At 37.3% G+C, this 22,432-nt stretch overlaps 1 protein-coding gene across 4 annotated transcripts in view; it reads left to right on the forward strand.

Moving 5' to 3' along the window:
* Positions 1-20,344, forward strand: part of KYAT3 (kynurenine aminotransferase 3) — a 67,657-nt gene extending 47,313 nt beyond the window's left edge. For 3 of the 4 annotated variants that reach the window (XM_040232382.1, XM_040232384.1, XM_040232383.1), the window contains 6 exons: positions 240-316; positions 3,907-3,996; positions 6,535-6,721; positions 11,760-11,836; positions 12,240-12,326; positions 20,039-20,344. In XM_040232382.1, coding sequence (XP_040088316.1) covers positions 240-316; positions 3,907-3,996; positions 6,535-6,721; positions 11,760-11,836; positions 12,240-12,326; positions 20,039-20,101 — 581 coding nt within the window. In that variant the 3' untranslated portion in view covers positions 20,102-20,344. The remainder of the gene's footprint in view (positions 1-239; positions 317-3,906; positions 3,997-6,534; positions 6,722-11,759; positions 11,837-12,239; positions 12,327-20,038) is intronic. The other variant, XR_005719509.1, reaches the window with a different exon arrangement.
* Positions 20,345-22,432: the final 2,088 nt, after the last annotated feature.

Consider the following 22,432-nt stretch of genomic DNA (forward strand, 5'->3'; position numbering starts at 1 on the left):
GGAGCGCTGCCGATGGAGGCTTCTCACCATTCCTGCCCTGGGAGATGATTTTGCCACTTAAATGTTTTCAAGCTTGGTAACATTTTCAGCTGAGTTTTGGTTAAAGCTAAATTATCTCTTAAAAATCTACTGAAATAACTATACTGCCTATATTATAAGGCATTTTTGTTTTTAGATTATACTGAGTGTAGACTGATCATAAAGCAACTAACCTTTTCCCCCCCTTTATTGCTATTCAGCCACTTTTCCAGGTATGTGGGAGAGAACAATAACCATAGGAAGTGCTGGAAAGACTTTCAGTGTAACTGGCTGGAAGGTAAGATGAGGAATTTAATTGTTTGAAAACAAGAACGTACCTTATTTCTTGTAGAGTTTTTTGCATGTTGTAAATGCATAAATACTCAGTTTACACAGGTTTTTATACTTACTGATCTGCTTTCTTATTCAGTTTTCATGTTTTTATCCTTTCTGAGACGTAATCATTCTTTTGAAAGGAAGAAAAATAGGGTAATTTTCTTATTTATAAGTAACCAACTGATGATACTCTTTTGCAATGTTTGGATTACTGTATATTAATTAAAAGAAGAAAAAATAATAGCTAATGGGAAGAACTGAACAAAAAAGATCTTCATGACCCAGTTAATCACCATGGTGTGATCACTCATCTAGAGCCAGACATCCTGGAGTGTGAAGTCAAGTGGGCCTTAGGAAGCATCACTACAAACAAAGCTAGTGGAAGTGATGGAATCCCAGTTCAGCTCAGTACCTCAGTTGTGTCCGACTCCTTGTGACCCCATGAACCGCAGCACGCCAGGCCTCGCTGTCCATTACCAACTCCCAGAGTCCACCCAAACCCATGTGCATTGAGTCAGTGATGCCATCCAACTATCTCATCCTCTGTCGTCCCCTTCTCCTCCTGCCCTCAATCTTTCCCAGCATCAGGGTCTTTTAAAATGAGTCACCTCCTCTCATCAGGTGGCCAAAGTATTGCAGTTTCAGCTTCAACATCAGTCCTTCTAGTGAACACCCAGCACTGATCTGCTTTAGGATGGACTGGCTGGATCTCCTTGTAGTCCAAGGGACTCTCAAAAGTCTTCTCCAACACCACAGTTCAAAAACATCAGTTCTTCTGTGCTCAGCTTTCTTTATAGTCCAACTCTCATATACAGACATGACCACTGGAAAAACCATAGCCTTGACTAGACGGACCCTTGTTGACAAAGTAATGTGTCTGCTTTTAAATATGTTGTCTAGGTTGGTCGTAACTTTCCTTCCAAGGAGTAAGTGTCTTTTAATTTCATGGCTACAATCAACATCTGCAGTGATTTTGGAGCCCCCAAAATAAAGTCAGCCACTGTTTCCACTCTTTCCCCATCTATTTGCCATGAAATGGTGGGACCAGATGCCATGATCTTAGTTTTCTGAATGTTGAGCTTTAAGCCATCTTTTTTATTCTCCTCTTTCACTTTCATCAAGAGGCTCTTTAGTTCTTCTTCACTTTCTGCCATAAGGGTGGTTTCATCTGCATATCTGAGGTTATTGATATTTCTCCCGGAAATCTTGATTCCAGCTCATGCTTCTTCCAGCCCAGCATTTCTCATGATGTACTCTGCATATAAGTTAAATAAGCAGGATGACAATATACAGCCTTGATGTACTCCTTTTTCTTTTTGGAACCAGTCTGTTGTTCCATGTCCAGTTCTAACTGTTGCTTCCTGACCTGCATACAGGTTTCACAAGAGGCAGGTCAGTTTTCTCAAGAGACAGGAATTCCAGTTGAGCTATTTCAAATCCTGAAAGATGATGCTGTGAAAGTGCTGCACTCAATATGCCAGCAAATTTGGAAAACTTAGCAGTGGCCACAAGAATGGTAAAGGTCAGTTTTCATTCTAATCCCAAAGAAAGGCAATGTCAAAGAATGCTCAAACTACTGTACAATTGCACTCATCTCATACACTAGTAAAGTAATGCTCAAAATTCTCCAAGCCAGACTTCAGCAATACGTGAACCCTGAATTTCCAGATGTTCAAGCTGATTTTAGAAAAGGCAGAGGAAACAGAGATCAAATTGCCAACATCTGCTGGATCATGGAAAAAGCAAGAGAGTTCCAGAAAAACATCTATTTCTGCTTTATTGACTATGCCAAAGCCTTTGACTGTGTGGATCACAACAAACTGTGGAAAATTCTGAAAGAGATAGGAATACCAGACCACCTGACCTGCCTCTTGAGAAACCTATATGCAGGTCAGGAAGCAACAGTTAGAACTGGACATGGAACAACAGACTGGTTCCAAATAGGAAAAGGAGCCCGTCAAGGCTGTATATTGTCATCCTGCTTATTTAACTTATATGCAGAGTACATCATGAGAAACGCTGGGCTGGAAGAAGCACAAGCTGGAATCAAGATTTCTGGGAGAAATATCAATAACCTCAGATATGCAGATGATATCACCCTTATGGCAGAAAATGAAGAACTGAAGAGCTTCTTGAAAGTGAAAAAGGAGAATGAAAAAGTTGGCTTAAAGATCAACATTCAGAAAACTAAGATCATGGCATCCGGTCCCATCACTTCATGGGAAATAGATGGGGAAACAGTGGAAACAGTGACAGAATTTATTTTCTGGGCTCCAAAATCACTGCAGATGGTGATTGCAGCCATGAAATTAAAAGACGCTTACTCCTTGGAAGGAAAATTATGACCAACCTAGACAGCATATTAAAAAGCAGAGACATCACTTTGCCAACAAAGGTCCATCTAGTCAAGGCTATGGTTTTTCCAGTAGACATGTATGGATGTGAGAGTTGGACTATAAAGAAAGCTGAGCACCAAAGAATTGATGCTTTTGAACTGTGGTGTTGGAGAAGACTCTTGAGAGTCCCTTGGACTGCAAGGAGATCCAACCAGTCCATCCTAAAGCAGATCAGTGCTGGATGTTCATTGGAAAGACTTATGCTGAAGCTGAAACTCCAATACTTTGGCCACCTGATGCAAAGAGCTGACTCATTCGAAAAGACCCTGATGCTGGGAAAGATTGAGGGCAGGAGGAAAAGTGAACGACAGAGGATGAGATGGTTGGATGGCATCACCAACTCAATGGACATGAGTTTGAGTAAACTCCGGGTGTTGGTAATGGACAGGGAGGCCTGGTGTGCTGTGGTTCATGGGGTCGCAAAGAGTAGGACACGACTGTGCGACTGAACTGAACTGAACTGAATATTTTGACGCTTACTATGTGCCAGGTTCTAGAGATTTACACATACTAATTCCTTTCATTCTCATAACCACGTTATGAGGTGGGCATAATTTTACAGACAATAAAACTAGAAAGTACAGAGAATCTAAGTAACTTGCCTAAGGTTTCATTGCTAATAAATTCGAATTCCAGCCAGGGCAGGAAATCTAGGTTTAGAATCTATGCACTTAACCACTGTACTATGTAATACAATCACAGTTGATCCAATTGAAACTTGATTGTCTTCCAGTTTCACTTCTCCTGAACTTGGCTAAGAAGTAGCGAGTATCAAAAATGAGCCTAGAGAACGAAATTGTGGAAGAGTCCCTTAAGGCCCTCATTGAAAGTTACTTTTATCTATATCTGATTTAAACAAGCTTTGTTACCAGTTATTAGGCTTTCAGAATATCCAAAATAGAAAATTCAAAGAGAGGGGTAGATAATAATGATTGCAAGCACTGTTTGCCTTCTGAAGGCAGAATTTAGTGACTTCAGTTGGAAACTATTCCACAAAAAGATCAAGGTTGAAATATTTCTAACTACTAAGACTACACAGCTTTCATAGTGTGAACATTTTAGAAATGTATAGATTTAATAAATGCATTAAGCGTAGCTACTCTATCAGATCTGGTACATGCAATTAGATTCATTTTAAAATCTTTTCCTTTTGCAGCTTGGCTGGTCCATTGGTCCTAAACATTTGATAAAACATTTACAGACAGTTCAGCAAAACACCGTTTATACTTGTGCAACCCCTTTACAGGTAGGTGTTACAGTAATTTAGGGCTGCTGCATGGTCTTTGGGCAGAGGTGTTATTTTTATGTTGTGTACTTCAGTAGGCTCAGTTCCTTCATGTCTTTCCAGTATAATTTGGAAATTTAGAAGCAAACACATATTTATTGCTATCAAGAATGGTTTTTGTTTTAAAACATAAAATTTTAACTTTAATCACTCATACATTGCTGGTGGGGACTGCAGAATGCTGCAAACTCTCTGGAGGATATGACAGCCCCAAGCAAAATTTCAGGTATGTGTGCTCTGTGAAGCAGCAGTGTATCCTTTGAGCACTTACCTTATAATTGTTCTCTGCAGATTTAAGAAGCTCTATATGTACGTGGTCATTCATTGCAGAAGATAGGGAATAGTTCATCTACAGATAATGGATTAAATAAACTGTGGTCTATCTAAACATTTTAATGTTATATGACTGTGTTAGTTTCCTAGTTCTCTGTACCAAATTACCACCCTGATGGCTCAGATGGTAAAGAATCTACCCGTAGTGTGGGAGACCTGGGTTCGATCCCTGGGTCAGGAAAATTCCCTGGAGTAGGAAATGGCAGCCCACTCAGTATTCTTGACTGGAGAATTCCATGCACAGAGGCTATAGTCCATTGGGTCACAAAGAGTTGGACATGATTGAGCAACTAACACTTGCATACACTTAGTGGCTGAAAACAACACAAGTTTTTTATCTTACATTCTGGAGGTCAAAAGTCCATAAGGGTCTTTCAGGGCTAAAAGCAAGTGTCGACCCTGCTACATTTCCCCTGGAGGCTCCAAGGCAGAATCTGCTCCTTGTCTTTTCCAGCTTCTGGGGGTACTCACATTCCTGTGGTCACTTTACTGCCACCTCTGCCTCTATCAACACATAGCCCTCGTAACACTGACGCTCTTGCCACCTTCTTTCTCTTAGAAGAATCCTTATGATTACATTAGGCCCACAGATAATCCAAGATAATCTCTCCATCTCCAAGGTCTTTAACTTAAATCACATTTGCAATGTTAATTTTACCATGCCAGATAACATATTTACAGGTTCCAGGCATTAAGATGTGGACCTCTTTAGGGGCCATTACTCTATCACAATGGCTGTTTAAAAGTGGAAAGAAAGGAAAGGCAAAGGAAAAACAAAAAAGAATGGGAAAACTCTATATTTACTGATATGGAAAGATATCCAGGATATATTGTAAAAATAAAAGCAAGATACAGAGCAGTATATATCATTATTTATGTTATATTCTGTATAAGAAAGGGAGAAAACTATTTGTTTATACTTTCTTAAAGAATCTCCAGAAGGACCATATGAAACTAGTTAAAGTGGGGTAAAGGGAACAGATGAAACTAGTATAGATAGGGTCTGGGGTGGGTTGCAAGACTTTTTAATGTATATTTTTTTATATTGTTTCTAGTTTTTTAATATCTATAAAACACGGATCTTTGTACTATCATTCTGTGAATAATCAGAATACTGAAAACTATTTGTTGGGAAGCAGTTAAAAAGCCAAAACTGGAAAATATGTTGGCTACAATAAAATTTTTTGTTTCCTATCAAAAATACCTACTGAATAAGAAAAAAAATCCTAATAAAATTTTTTTTTCAAATGACTATAGAGTGATATCGTGATAAAAGCTAGTTGGACATTGATTTTATTGTATTCAACTCTTTTCATTCTCAAAATAAATCTATTCACTTATTAAACAAATACTGAGTGTCAGAGATAAAGCAATCAAGAATTCCTGCCCTTTTGGAGCTTATAGCCTGTTGGGGAAGCACAGATAATAAAAAGTAAATGTTTTAACAACATAATATGTCAGATGTTGATAAAAGCAGTAGAGAAAAAATGTGAATGATTAGTACAGGGATTCATATACTTATGAAGAGTGACACAGTAGATCGATCAGCTTTCATTTATACTGTCTTGTCCTGAAAGGTAATGGGGAAGCGCTGGCTAGTTTATCATTTCTCTGATTGTCTTTCAGGCTTAGATCTAGCAAATCACTCTAAAGCTAACCTTAGTAGAAAACACCGTTGTCTTTTTCATTTCCAAGTAAGGTATCTTTATATAATATATCTTTATAATACATCTTTATATAACCTCCCTATCCACAGGTTCTGCATCCGTTGATTCAACTAAAGATTGTGGATTCAGGGTTGGTTGAATTCACAGATGCAGAGCCCATGGATGCATTTCATATAAAAGACTTGAACATCCTTGGATTTTGGTATTTGTGGGGGCCCTGGAACCAGTCACCTTTGTGAATACTAAGGGAGAACTGTACCTCTATTTCAATTTGAATGTTTGTGGTTCATCCTCAGTTCTTCACATTAGATTTCATCATTTCCATGTAGCTTATTCTTCCATTAGTCTGTAGAATCTCACATAGGTTCAACTGTAATTCCCTGAATGACTTTCTTGTCAGTAATATTACTCAGACAGCCTTTATTTATTATACCAATAAACTTGGCAGTACATAACATTGCCATATTTCCTTTCCATATTTTTCAATCTTAATATACAGGAAGCCTTGGCTCAAGCTTTCTGGATTGACATCAAGCGCATGGATGACCCAGAATGTTACTTCAATTCTTTGCCAAAAGAGTTAGAAGTAAAAAGAGATCGGATGGTACATTTACTTGAAAGTGTTGGCCTAAAACCCATAGTTCCTGATGGGGGATACTTCATCATTGCTGACGTGTCTTTGCTAGGTTTGTAAAGGTTTTTATTATTCAAATATACAGAAACCTAGGTGCGGAATTATATCAAATTTATGAAGAAAAGATTGGTACCAAAGCCAATATCAGCCTTTCATTTATGGGAAAATGGATTTCCTCAGTGTCAATGTTTTTCTGCAATCATCTTGATGATTAGGCCATTGACCTTGAATATGACTATTATGGAGTTATTTGTTCTAGGTATTCTAATAAACATAGAATTTGCTGTTACCTTGTTCTGGTATGTAATTTGAAACAGATACATGAAAAAATATATGTCCCTTGTGTTCCTTTCAGTAAAATTTTTTAGTTTCCTTTTTACTCAAGAAAAATATTTCTAAAATATTGATGCTATTGCAGAATACTTGTCACTTTAGAGTATACAGAAGTGAAGTCAAGGAGGAAAGTAATATTTATTGAGGGTCTACTGCATGCTGACACTTCAAATACTCTTTTTTAAAAAAGCATTGTTATCTCTGTTTTTTAAGATGTGGAAACTTAGAGAATAACTTGCCTGAAGTCATACAGCTAGATTCCAAATAGTTTTATCTCCAAAAAACGATGACCTTTACATTACTTGAAGCTACGATATGGAATTCTGACGTGCCTTACAAATCTAAAGTTAGAAGCATAATAATATTTTATGTATAACATGCTTCTTCCCCAGAACTGTAGTGTTAATCACAGTGAATTTAAGAGCATAATTTATTTTGACAGAAATTACAGCAATTGTGCATAGTTTAAAATATTTTAAGGTTTTATTACAGTGAAGTGATATGCCAGTGAGCTTAAAAATTCTTTTATATATACTAAATTTTATGAAGCTAGAAACTTTCAACTTTATAACAAAGCAGTGATTATTATTTACTCATTTGTTGTAAGAAAAGCAGAGTGACCAGGGGTTCTTGGCTCTGCTGTTGCCAGAGAGTTATATTTGTCAGGCTCCTAAGATCTCTTCTTATATAAAAACCATTATGATGTTCTATATTCTAAGGTTTAGAAATCACTTTTTCTGTATTGGGCTTAAATGTGCAGCTCATTTCATGAAACGATAAAAAGAAATAGCATAGTTTTCATCTATTTAGAAGAAAATTATTTTACTTTTATCTGCTTCCAACAAAACTTTGAGCTAATTCATAGTTAAAGTCTTCTATGCAATAATATGTAAGTAGAAATATTCATATGTTAATGTAACGTGGAGTAGGGGAAGCAAATATTTTAGTCACCTGGGTTCATATGTAGTTGACCCTAGAAAAATGCAGGGGTTGCAAGATGGCAACTCTGTTCAGTTGAAAATCCATGTATAATTTATAGTTGGCCCTCCATATCTGAGGTTCTTCCGTGTATGTAGTCCCTCCTTGTCTAAGGTTCCACAGAAGTGGATACAACCAACCATGGATTGTATGTACCATGGTGTTTGCTATTGAAAAAAAATCTGTGTATAAGTGTACTTAAGCAGTTCAAACCTGTATTGTTCAAGGGTCAGCTGTATTGTAATTAGCCTTAACTTGGTTCCAAGCTTCATGGCAACAAAGACAAATAGACAAATGGAATTAGTTACATGATTCTTATAAAATTAAACTTAACAGCTTTTTACATAAGAGTAAGTCTTTCCTGGAACCAAACTTTTCCAGATAGTAAATTCTAAAAGAAATTTATCACATTTTGACATTAAACATCAAAAAGACAGTAATGCAACTTTTGCTTGCATTAAGCTCTTAAATAGTTTCCCATTTTATCCTCAGTAGATCCCAGCCTGCATGTAGTGTTGGTTTAGGTCCTAGATCTTGAACTAGAATGGTTGTAATAGGAAAAGAAAGGATTGGGGCTAGAAAACAACTTTTATGATGATGGGGAAAAAGATGTGTGTTCTTTATGGTCCTTCACCTGAGAAGAATGTTAATGTCTATAAGACCCTTCTTCATATGAAGACAAGTTTATTTTTCTCTTCCATCTAATTATTTTGAATATAGAAATTCTTTCATATACTGGAGGTTGGTCCCACCTTTTTCAAAAGACAGAAGCAAGAAACAAAACTCTCATTTGATGGTAGCTTAAAGATAAAAATGAACCATAAAATTCATGGATATAGTAATTCTCTTTATAGCTCATAGCAGTGACTAACTGGTTAATTTTTTTGAGCATTTATGATATAGTAGTCTGCTTTACAAACATCAAAATCTCACCAAAGCCCATAAGATTGGTGCTGTTATATCCCCATTGATAGCTGAGAAAGATATCATTAAAAGTCAAGAAATTTACTGAAGTTAATCAATTAATAAGTAGCAGAAGTGGACTCTGAATGCAGAGATGCATGTACTAACCGGTAAACTTATATATTTTCTGCTGTACTTAGTATTGGAGAAGGAAATGGCAGCCCACTCCAGTGTTCTTGCCTGGAGAAACCCAGGGACGCGGGAGCCTGGTGGGCTGCTGTCTCTGGGGTCGCACAGAGTCGGACACGACTGAAGTGACTTAGCAACTTAGCAGCATACTTAGCAACTTCCCTGACCAGTGAGCATCACCCTAGAACTAAAAAGGGAAACATTTAATCAGAAGACAAGATTACAAATAGGAAGATAGTAAGATAAGGTATGAACTTAGGGAGGAGATAGTGGGAATACAACAACCAATTTTTATTTTCATAGGTTCAAACTCCTACCTCCAGTAAACAAATATTTTCTTTAGTTTGTTGGAACATCTCTAACTGAAGCATTGAAAAGAAATAGATTACAACTTTCTCCTAACTATAAAATATTTAGAATTGTATTTATTCCCTTCCTTTTCTTTCAGTACCATGCCAATAAATTTCTCTTTTCTAAGTGTTACAAGAATAAATAAGTGGTTACCATACTGAGTAAAACTTATGGTTAGCAAGGGGGAAAGCTGGGTGAGGGGGATAAATGGAAGAACTGGACATATACACACTGCTGCTGCTGCTGCTAAGTCATTTCAGTCGTGTCTGACTGTGCAACCCCATAGATGGCAGCTCACTAGGCTCCTCTGTCCCATAAAATAGATAACTAATGAGGACCTACTGTGTAGCACAGGGAACTCTTCTCAGTACACTGTAATGACCTGTGTGGGAAAAGAGTCTAAAGAAGAGTGGATATATGTATGTGTATAACTGATTCACTTTGCTATACTGCAGAAACTAGCACAGCATTGTAAATCAACTATTTGTTGTTGGTGTTCAGTCGCTAGGTTGTGTCCAACTCTTTGCTACCCCATGGACTACAGCACATCAGGCCTCCCTGTCCCTCACTATCTATACCTCAATAAATTAAAAAAAGAATAAATGAATAAATAGTATGCTGCTGCTGCTACTGCTAAGTCGCTTCAGTCGTGTCTGACCCTGTGCGACCCCATAGACGGCAGCGCACTAGGCTCCCCCATCCCTGGGGTTCTCCAGGCAAGAACATGGGTGTGTTGCCATTTCCTTCTCCAGTGCAGGAGAGTGAAAAGTGAAAGTGAAATTGCTCGTCGTGTCCGACTCTTAGACAGTGTTAATTACAGTTTGTCAGTACCCTCCTGTTTTTACTTCTACTGTTGTAATCACTACTCTCCAGGTTAACTTTGAGTATGCTACTCATGTAATTGTCACTTGGAGTTTTCACATAATTTGCAATTAGACTCTGTTTTAAGTTGTCATTTTTTTAGAGTCAAATCTGAATTAAACCCACATACATACATGTGACTTAAAGTAATAATTTAACTTCATCTGTAAAATGAGAATTGTTGTATCTTACAGAATGATAGGACAAATGAATGAGAGAATCATGTAACATGTTTAACAGATGGTAATAAATGGTATAATATTAGCATTATTATATGGAAATTTTACATTTTCAAATCACAGGAGAAAATTGAAATAAAATCAATAAGGAAAGCCATATTAAATCATTTAAAAAAATAAAAGTGAAACTTTCTTTAGTGTCAAGGTTTTTACACTATTAATTTGAAGAAACCCAGTATTATTTAGTGAATAAAAGAAAGAAGATAACTGCCTTGATTTATTTTGAGCAATAGAGTATGTGTGTGTTAGTTGCTTAGTCGTATCTGACTCTTTGTGACCCCATGGACTGTAGCCCACCAGGCTCCTCTGTCCATGGAATTCTCCAGGCAAGAATGAATACTGGAGTGGGTTGTCAGTCCTTTCTCCAGAGGATCTTCCCTACCTAAGGATCAAACCTGAATCTCCTGCATTGCAGTCACAGTCTTTATGAACTGAGCTACCAGGGTAGCCACAATAAAGGATAAAATAATTGATTACAGTGACCATCAGTGTTTGTTGCTTTGGGACATTCAAAAAGATCTTGAGTACAATTAAGTACAGTTGAAACAATATGAAATGTAGGTTGCTGAATCCCAATGCCAGAGAAATATCTTGTCCAGACCTTAAAGCAAGATTAGAACAAGAGATAAATATAAGAATGTGTATTAGTTTTTCACCAAATTTTTAAGAAATTAAGCATAATATTTGGAAGAGGGAAACAATAAATACATCACTTGGGAGAACTATATAGACATTTTCCCTTCATAAAGTGAATTATATTAATTTACTCATTCCACAAACATGCTTTTCAGTACTTACAGTCTAGATACTGACCTAGGAGATGGGGATAGTGATAAATTGCAATATCCCTGTGGAGCTCACAATCTAATAATGAATTACTATTTGGAAATAAAATTCTTACAGATGAACACCTTGAAAATTGAGGTTATTTCCTTAATAATGATCATAGAGGCATATATTATTTCTAAATAGAAAGGTAACACTCCTCTTTGTCCTGCCTCTTCCTACTGTCTTCCAGTGCTAAAATGTGTATACACAAACATGATCAACCAGATGTATATGTAAGTAGTGCCTTAGAGCATCATATCTGTAAAGCTTCTCTGGGAATTCCTTACTTTCCACCATACCATGCAGTATGAATCCAGCATGAGGAAATTTTGAATCCTAGTAGACAAATGAAATACACTTTGCCTCAGATATAATACATGGCCCATCCAATTTTTATTATTGTTTTAGATGTAGACCTCTTCGATATGAAGGACAGCAATGAACCTTATGACTATAAATTCGTGAAATGGATGATTAAAAATAAGGTAATGTTTACTGGCTTTTGCAATATTGTGCTGTATATTATAGTCAATTTATGAAGGAAGCCTGTTGACATGCTTTGAAAAATATGAACTGTAGTTTTATTCCCTGATATTCTACTCACAGTTATTTGGAAGATTTTATTTATTTATTTTTATTTTTTGGCCACACTGTGCAGTTTACAGGATCTTAGTTCTGTGACCAAGGATTGAACCTAGGCCCTAGGTAGTGAAAGCAGAGAATCCTAACCATTGGTTCACCAGAGAATTCTCTGGAGGATTTTAAAAATACATTTCTTTTGGAAATTATTGTAGATATTTGTAAGTATCTACTTGTTTTTAATTTTTGTGCCCTAAAAATTAATATTTAACGTATAAGTAGTTTTCATATTTTTCTTTTTGTTTTCAGAAACTGTCAGCTATCCCAGTTTCAGCATTCTGTAATGCAGAAACCAAATCACAGTTTGAGAAATTTGTGCGATTTTGCTTCATTAAAGTAAGTTCCCTGTCCTACACATTTATAATGTCCTTCCTTCTGGTTTATAAAGCACCGCTATTTTTCTCTTGCTAGGCATGATGTCCTCATATACAATTTTTAAGTTTTGGCTTGCTACCATAAAATAATCAAAACAAAACTCAGTACTTTTTGAAGCTGAGTTTATTGGATTACAACATAATTAGACTCCTTACCTGTAACATTAAAATATCCAGACACATTTGAAGACACAAGAAAATACAACCTTTAATGAAAAAGAAAAAAATGTGACTTCTATACAGTCAATAGAAACAGATCTTAGGGGTTACTCATATGTAGGAATTAGTAGACAAGGACTTAATTTAAAGCAGATATTATAAATGTGTTCAGGAAAATATGGTCATAATGAGCAACTAGATTAAAGCAATTAAAAAGAGAACCAAATGGAACTTAAAGAATTTTAAAATGTAATACTTGGTATGAAAAATATATAGTCTTAACATACAGAAGATTGAGGATGTGAGGGGAAAAAAAGTGTCCACCTTAATACAGATCCATAGAAATCATCCAGTCTGAAAAAAAGAGGGAAAAATTATTTTTAAAAAATAAACAGAGCCTCAGAGTTAATGTCAAGTAATAATATACATGTAACTGGAGTATTAAAAAAAGAGAATGTGGCAGAAAAAATATTTTTCAAAAGGACTAAATTTCCCTATATTTGGTGAATAGCAGTTTAGAGATCTAAAAATTCAGTGAACCACACAGGATACAAATAAATTCACAACTTGACACATTGTAATTAAACTGCTGAAAGCTATAGATAATGATAAGATCTTGAAAGCAGCCAGAGAAAAACTACACTTCACATGCATGGGAGCAAAGATATGAATGTTGACTAATTTCTTATCAGAAACAGTAGAGACCAGATTACAATGAAGTGGCACCTTTAAAGTGCTGACATAAAAAATATGTCAGCCAGAATTCTATATTCAGAAAGATATCCTTTTACACTGAAAACAAAATATACGTCCCTGATAAATGAAAGCTAAGAGAATTCAGCACCATCAGATCTGTGCTAAAAAAATAATCTGAATGTATTGTTGCTATTTTTAAGATGTTATCACTACTAAAAAACAGTCTTATCAAAGTTAAGGCACTCTCTATACCAACACACTCATCTATAAGTCTGGTCAGAATGATGTAAATACTGTTTTCAACTTTTAGAGACACTATATAGACAAACTATGGGAGACTTATTTAGAATAGAATATAAATTTTAACAGTCTAACAATGTCAACATTTAATTATCTGAAATGTAGAAGAAAGGGTAAGGCCATTAATACTTGCATCTTATAGAGGATTTATAGAGAAATAAATATATATTATTTGAAGTTATAAGCAGAACTAATAGAATAAAAAAGTAGCATAAGACTTCCAGTTTTAGAAATGGTCAGAAGACCTTCTCCCATTCTCTTCTTAGAAATTATTTTTTAAAAAGAACAGCTAGGAAAATGGAAAACAAATTCCAAATCCCCCAGGAAATGAGGAAGAGTTGCCAAATAAAGTGAAGGAAATGGTAGAGGGAAGACATGGAGAAAGGCTCCTGCTTCTACAGCCTGATAGGCAGAGCCAATAGGTAGCCTACTCATTATCCAGAACAGTAGGAACAGTAAGTGCACTGGGAGTGGAAACTTCTCCAGACCCATTTGGCAGCATGGACAAGGCAGAGTAGAAACACACGGTCATGTCATCTAGTACCTATGCGAACAAAGTGGAAAGGGCTATAGATTTACTCTTTCCTCTCATTTTTGCTAAAGCTGTGTTGAGGCAAGGTGGATACATTAAATTGGAGGGAAACAGTTAAATTAGTTAAAAAGAAATAAAGTCTAAAAGAATTCCCCTTCACTGAACTCACTCCATCAATCATGTTTAACTTTACTGTGAGCCAAAGATAATTTCTACTCCCTTCTAGTTCTTTCCTGTCTCCTCCTTTATACAAATCTACAAATACATGTACAAATCATAGAGCCAGCAAGTAGCTTAGTCATTACCCAGAACAATAGGAACCGTAATTGTGCTGGCTGTGGGAGCTCACAAAGAGAATTCACCCAAAAATGAGCAATAAAAAGGAACCAGCTATGAATCTGCAAAGATGCTATTAAGGAGAAGGAGAAAGATATAATGAAAAATAAGTATCAGAGAATATTCAGCAACAACAAAAAACAAAAACCAAAAAACTGTTGCCATAGAGCAAGAAAAAAGTGTTATATTTCAAATTCAGAACATTTAAAACAAGAGTTAACAGCAGAAGCTTTTTAAAATTCAGGGAAGCTAGAGTAAGATAATGTAAGAAGATGAAATGGTAGCTGTCAGAGATCAGATAAGAAATTGAAGGGGAAAAAATATAGCTATTGGTAACTGTAGTGACATTGAGCAGCATAGAGAACACTAAATTCTTCTGTAAGCACACTGAGGATTGAGAAAAGTGGGTGAAAAGAAGTAAAGGGAAAAAAGAATTTCTTTCTATTTTTGGGGTTTTTTTTTTTTTTTTTGGCTATACCGTACAGCTTGTAGGATCTTAGTTCCCTGACCAGGAATTGAACTTGGGCCCTCAGCAGTGAAAGCATGGAGTCCTAAGGACTGGGCTGCCAGGGAATTCCCAGGAACAAAGAGTTTTTAAATGTTAGAAAAAGTATAAATGTGGAAGACAAATGATACACCTAGAGTTCCTGGAGGAGTTGGGGGTAGGGGTGAGGGGGGCAGAGCAAATAGAATTGGGAAAGAATTTTATAGCTTTGAGAATCCTTTCCATTTCAAACAAGGAAGGAAATGGCTTGCCTCAGGAATGTCACAGAATGTCACAGAAAAATGCTGAGATGTACCTTGGGTAATATATTGGTCTTTATAAATGATCCTTTGGTACCTACACAAGGTGATCGAGGCCTCCATGGAGACAGGAGAGGAGGAAGATCAGTGTAGACTCACCTCCTTTGCATCAGCATTCAATATTGGAAGACAGTGGAGCAACATCAAGGCCCTAGGGAAAGCTGACACACCTAACCCAACTGCTTGGAAAAGCAAAAAATAAAAGGATGGCAAAACATGCCGAGAAAGTGGAAGCTGAAAGAAACCAGGTTGAATTTTAGGACAAAACAAACCAAAGGCAGCACTTTACAGTGGTTATTAGTAAAATCCTCAGTAGCTGTCAAATATATAAAAGGATATATCTCAATAATAAGAGAAATGAAAAATAAAACTGCCATAAAATTTTATATTATTTGTTAGATTGGAAATAACCAAAACAACTGGAAAGTTTCTTAAGATACTCTCATGCATTGATTGAGAGTATAAGTGTAATTTGTAAAATCTCTACAGTGGTTAGTTTGAAAATTATCTAAACGTAGATGCACATGTCTTTGGCCCACCAGTTCTGCTTGTATGATTTTTCCCTGTGGATTTACTTGCATATTGAAGATCTGTATTCAAGGATTTTCAGTGAAGCATTGTTTGTAATATCAAAGAGTTATAATAGACAACCACAATACTCACCAGTGCAGACTGATTAAATAAATTATGGTACATTCACATACCTAAATGAGTGAAGCAGCTCTGTGGAGTGCTAAAGATAAGTGAAAAGCAAGGAGCAGACTAATTTGTGAGAAATGATATCATTTACATAAAAAGGAAAAGAAGGAAGGGAAGGAGAAGAAGCTTTTAAATGCCTCAACTTTCTCTCTGGAAGGATACACAATAAAATCCAGTGTTGCTTCTGGGGAGGAAAACTGAATGGCTGAGAGAGAGAGGTGGGAGGCTGCATTACCTAAAGAAATATATGTTTAAATAGTCTCGGTAAATAAGTTTTGAAACCTGTTTTTCCAAACAATTGTAGAGCAAGTTCCTAACTTAATTGTTGATGCCTCTGTTACTGCCAAATACCTTATTATATATTCTCCATTATACAACATTCTTCTACAATATAATCATCAACTTCATGAACTTAAGAGTGCTATATTATTCTGTAAAAGCCTCTTGATGAAAGTGAAAGAGGAGAGTGAAAAAGTTGGCTTAAAGCTCAACATTCAGAAAACGAAGATTATGGCATCTGGTCCCATCACTTCATGGGAAATAGATGGGGAAACAGTGGAAACAGTGTCAGAATTTATTTTGGGGGGCTCCAAAATCACTGCAGATGGTGATTGCAGCCATGAAATTAAAAGACGCTTACTCCTTAGAAGAAAAGTTATGACCAACCTAGATAGTATATTCAAAAGCAGAGACATTACTTTGCCGACTAAGGTCCGCCTAGTCAAGGCTATGGTTTTTCCTTTGATCATGTATGGATGTGAGAGTTGGACTGTGAAGAAGGCTGAGTGCCGAAGAATTGATGCGTTTGAACTGTGGTGTTGGAGAAGACTCTTGAGGGTCCCTTGGACTGCAGGGAGATCCAACCAGTCCATTCTGAAGGAGATCAGCCCTGGGATTTCTTTGGAAGGAATGATGCTAAAGCTGAAGCTCCAGTACTTTGGCCACCTCATGCGAAGAGTTGACTCATTGGAAAAGACTCTGATGCTGGGAGGGATTGGGGGCAGGAGGAGAAGGGGACGACAGAGGATGAGATGGCTGGATGGCATCACAGACTCAATGGACATGAGTCTGAGTGAACTCCGGGAGATGGTGATGGACAGGGAGGCCTGGCATGCTGCACTTCATGGGGTCACAAAGAGTCGGACACGACTGAGTGACTGAACTGAACTGAATCCTCAGATCTAATTCAGGTTTCACTGATTGTCCAATAATGTCCTTTTTTATAAGCAAATAAATAAATAAATCCAGGCCACAGTTGTGTCAATCAGCCAGTCATGAGTCAGTCAGTCCAAGCTAGAATCGTGCATTGCATTAAGTTGTCATGTCTTCTTCAAGCTGGGAAGTTTCCTCAGATTTCCTTGATTTTCATAATGTTGATACTTTTGAAAATTGTTGACCAATTATTTTGAAGAAAGTCCCTCAATAGTTGTTTGACATTTACTCATGGATAGATTCAGGTTATGCACTTTTGGTAGAAACCAAAGAAGTGATATTTTGTTCATTGTTTTGTAGCCTATCAGGTAGCACGTGATTTTAGTTTTATCTACAACTGGTGATGTTAAGTTTAATCATTTTATTGAGGTGGTGTCTGCCAGGCTTCTCTACTGTAAAGTTTCACTTCTTCCTTGATGAATAATGAATGTTTTGTGGTGAAGTACTTTGAAACCATGAAAATATTCCATATCACATCAAATGATTTATTCATTTAACCATTCATATATGTAAGGACTTATAGATTCTTATTTTATTCAGTGGGTTAAAATTTACTATTATTACTTATTTCGATGCTCAAATTTTCCAAAATTTGGCCATTAAGATCCCCGTTAAGCTGGCCTCTGTTTTCTTTGACACGTCTCCCATCATTTTTTGAGCATTTTCTTACTTGCTGGCATTTCAAGATGCAGTAGGTTCACTTTGTCATTGTCCAGCTCAACCTGAAATCCCTTTTTACTGGAGAATGGTATTAAGAAACCAAGATCTGGGCATGATGAGTGCTCATTGGGGTAGTAGTATTCCCAGGCCCTCCCAGAAGACAGAGATAGGGAACATGTAAGTGTATGTCCATAATTTCTATGTCTGTATCTATTCTACTTATTCCTATGTCTATCTAAATACATTCAAACCACCTCCAAGTTTATTCTAGCTTTCTCCCAGTACATGTGAGTCACAACCTTCTTTGACAGTATTGACAGTAAAAACACTTTGCTCATCATTTACCCACTTCTTTCATCAGTACCTCTGCATGTGGCCATCTCTTGTTAGTGCTACTGCCCCTCCACCCACCACCCTGACAGACACCCTTCACCCTACTCAGGCTTTGACATTTTTACCAGTCTGCTGCCCCTGTTCCCTGTATGGTCACCATCCTCACCTCACCTGAGCTTCAGCACCATGTGCTGACCTGCTTCCATCACCTTCCTGCAGAGATACCCTCCTCTGAGTTTCCAGCACCACACACAAAGCCACCACTGTCACCCACTGCATAGAAGCGCTCGTCTTCCCTTGCAGGCTCTGACACTCCATACCCGTCTGCAGTGGCAGATGCCTGCCTCATCCCCTCCAGGCTCCATGCTGCCTGCAAGCACCCTGCCATACAGATACCTTGCTTACTTACCCCCTCAATTCGGACACCCTGATCCTGGTCAGTGCCACTACTGCCATCACCACCACCTCATGCCACCCATGTTGGAAGGTCTTACTTCACTCTGGCTGTAGCATCCTGCCCCAGGCTGCTGAGGCTCTCCCACCCCCATACATGATCTGTTTCCCTCCTGATGGCTTTGGAGTAAGTCATTCTGTAGAGATGGAAGAGAAAGGAAGAGAGTAGAGAAAGCAAGAGGAAGTTTGTTCATCAGTTTAATTTTATACCATATGTACATATTACCTATTCAAAAAATAAATTATATCTTTACAGTTGGCCTTCTAACTGTGGTGTTAGGAGCTTATAACTGTGAGACTTCAATAGGAGGGAGCAGAGTAGTGGCAAAAGAACCAGTTTTTCCTCATTCAGAGCAGAGAATGGTAAACATTGTCTGAAGCTGATAAATTAAAAATCTAGGAGCATACATTATTTAGATTTTGATGGTAATCACTAGAACTAAAATCAAAATTGCCATAGGAAGTTGATTTAGAGGATGATGGGAGTAGTAGGAAGGCACGAGAAGGGAAGAAACAGATGATTATTTTTCAGTGTAAACTCTTCTGTATTCTTTGACTTTTTTCTGTAATTGTATATAAATTTATTATTATAGTCTCATTCCTCCTGGTATCCTCTTTGTTAGGAGCTAAGGGAGGGGTTTCCTTTTGTTGTCTACAAGGCTCTTTGAAAGAAGTCTGTGATTTTGCGCTCTTCCTACCCAAACGAACTAAACAGTAAATATGGATCTCATCAGTACATCCGTCAGGCTCTCCTGCATCAATGTCATTTATAAGTCTGAGTCTTTGGCAGTGAGGGCATCCACACTGACAGACATGGTTTTGGCTGGGATTAGGTTAAGCTGTTTCCAGACTGAGCTGTATATACAGATTGTTGATCATTTTCTTGGTAATGTTCCTTGGCCCCATATTAGTTAATTTGCCGAGTTCTTTTGGTATCAGGATAGTAGTAATAAAGTGCTCTGAACTGGCAGCCAGCATCACAAAACAGTATAATGTAATGATTGCTGTTGACACTTCTATAGCTCCCCTAACATTGAATTCTTGTGAGGCTCATTCACTTTTCTAGCCTGACAGCAATGGGATAATAGCATTATAAATATTTGGCCTGTTTGATTTGCTGCTAGGCTCCTTAAAGAGCTTGTGACTTGTATATTTGGCCACCAAGGCAAAGGATGATGCTGTAGATACCATTTCCCAGTTTCTGTGTTCCTACTGAGGTTAAGTGGTTTAAAATGGGGTAGAGCTTCCAGTGACACCACTCAAGGTATCCCCCACCCCCATGCCATGTTCCTGGACTTTGTCTTAGCTGCAGAGGCCAAGGACCAGCTAACGCCTGGCTCAAGTTATCAGGGGTTGAGGATCACTCAGTTCCCAAACCACCACATGACTCTTACAGATGGACTGACTTTGGTGTACTTTCTGTATTTAAATTTTTACTTCATCTTGAATTTATTTTGATTTGTAATGATGACTATTTCATTGATTTACAGAAAGACAGTACACTGGATGCTGCTGAAGAAATCATCAAGGCATGGAGTAGACAGAACTCTTGATACATGCAGAGTGTGTTGTTTCTATTAAATGACCTAATATACAATTACTTGGTGCTGCCACTTGCTGGATATTGGAAAAAAAAAAATCTTTCAATACAAATAAAATTTAAAGGAATATTTCCATTGGTAACCTCACCCCTAACAATATTCTGGGGATCTTTTTTTTTTTTTTTGGCTGAACTGTATTAAAACAGCTTCTGTTTCCTCATAACAGTGGAATAAAAATAGCACCTACTTTATTTATATGACTTCTCTGGTGGCTCAGATGGTAAAGTGTCTGCCTACAATATGGGAGACCTGGGTTCAATCTCTGGGTCGGAAAGATCCCCTGGAGAAGGAAATGACAACCCACTCCAGTACCCTTGCCTGGAAAATCCTGTGGATGGAGGAGCCTGGTAGGCTACAGTTCACGGGGACACAAAGAGTCAGACACAACTGAGCGACTTCACTTTCACTTTCACTTTATATGAAGTTTGTGAGTTGTTCCTTGTGAGAGTGAAATGGACTGATGTGTGTAAAGCCTGCCAGACAATAAGGGCTCACCTACTATTGGCCAGTTTCACTTTTCTGCCATTGCATAAAAACTCTTGGCCAATTACAGGTCCTTCAACTTCGTATTTTTGCTTGGTCTCTACCCACCTGTAGTTCCCTCCCCTCATTTACTAGTGGTTTTGAACTTTGTTCATAGTTTATCCTGTCGCTTACAAGTACTGCCATCATCTGGGGCAGCTTTAGGGTCCACATAGATTATTACCTAGACTTTTGGCACTCCCCTCTGGTGATATTTATTTCCACTTCACTCTCCACTTCAGCCACCCACTCCCTTGGGCATACTTTAAACCTTTCATCATTCCAGGCTGTTCCATCTTTGAGATAATAAATTAGTCATCTCACACTGTAACCACCTATTCCTGCAGTAAATATCACCACTCCCCCACTATTTCCCTCTCTCTTTCTCTCAGCTTCTTTCAAAATAGCACTTTAAACTATCATTTCAAATCCACTACTACTCAGAAATTGGTCCATGGCCCTCTTACATCAGAATCAACTAGGATCTTTGTTGAAAATGAATTTTGGTCTTCACTCTGACCTACTGAATAATTCAGAATCTGCCCCTTTCCACGTGATTCTTACACCACTAAAGTTTGACAATCACTGCTGTAGTTCGTGGAACCTTTTAATTCCTCTCAGCCTCTTTATATCTTCACTCCCTTCCTTATCCAACTTAGATTTATTTATTTAATGCCATAAATTTTTTATTAGGCAAAAATTAACTGGGCTTCCCTGGTGGCTCAGAGGTTAAAGCGTCTGCCTGCAATGAGGGAGACCTGGATTTGATCCTTGGGTCGGGAAGATTCCCCTGGAGAAGGAAATGGCAACCCACTCCAGTATTCTTGCCTGGAGAATCCCATGGACGGAGGAACCTGGTGGGCTACAGTCCATGGGGTCACAGAGTCGGACACGACTGAGCGATTTCACTTTCACTTTACTTTCATCTAATATATATATTATACATATTATATATATATGTATACAAAAGTTTTTCTACTATCCTTGATAAAGGCTTGAGGAAGAGCAACAACAAAAAAGAGAGATGGAGGAATTGGGAAACATAAACTAAATGAAATGGGAACACTGAATATAAAATGGAAAAGTGAAACAAACTAGATAAAAGTAAAAGATTATCATAGGGTCCAGTTGTTTTTAAACATGACTGCTCACTAGAAGCATATCTGGAGCTTTGGAGAAAAAAACCAATATCTGGGCATTTGTATTTTTCAAAAATTCCCAAGATAATTCTGATAAGCATCTGGATTTTTAAAAGTGATTACAGGTTTTTCTATTAAATGACAGTGTTGGTGATGTAGAGCTCTATTATTTTTCTGTGACCAATCATGATACAGTGGTATTAAGTGAATAATAGTTACATAATTACAATAATAAAAGATGTTTATCAGTTTTCACAATCAATAGCCAGACAAACAGTAAAAGATAATGACAATTGCAAGCCATAATGGGAACATGATTAGCCTAACTATAAAATAATTACATACAGTTTGGGGGATCAAACAGTGATGTGGTAAGTGGAAGTACATATATGGCACATGCTTTCATCAGTGTCTTTTGCTTGGTGCATTTAATCCATTTACTTTTAAGGTAATTATTGATGTGTTTGATCCTATTACCATTTTATTAATTGTTTTAGGTTTATTTTCTATAGGTCTTTTCCTTGTCTTGTTTCCTGCCTAGAGTTCCTTTAGAATTTGTTGTAAAGCTGGTTAGGTGGTGTTGAATTCTTTTAACTTTTGCTTGTCTGGAAAACTTTTGATT

Source organism: Oryx dammah, unplaced genomic scaffold, assembly GCF_014754425.2.
Source record: "Oryx dammah isolate SB20612 unplaced genomic scaffold, SCBI_Odam_1.1 HiC_scaffold_28, whole genome shotgun sequence".
NCBI lineage: Eukaryota > Metazoa > Chordata > Mammalia > Artiodactyla > Bovidae > Oryx > Oryx dammah.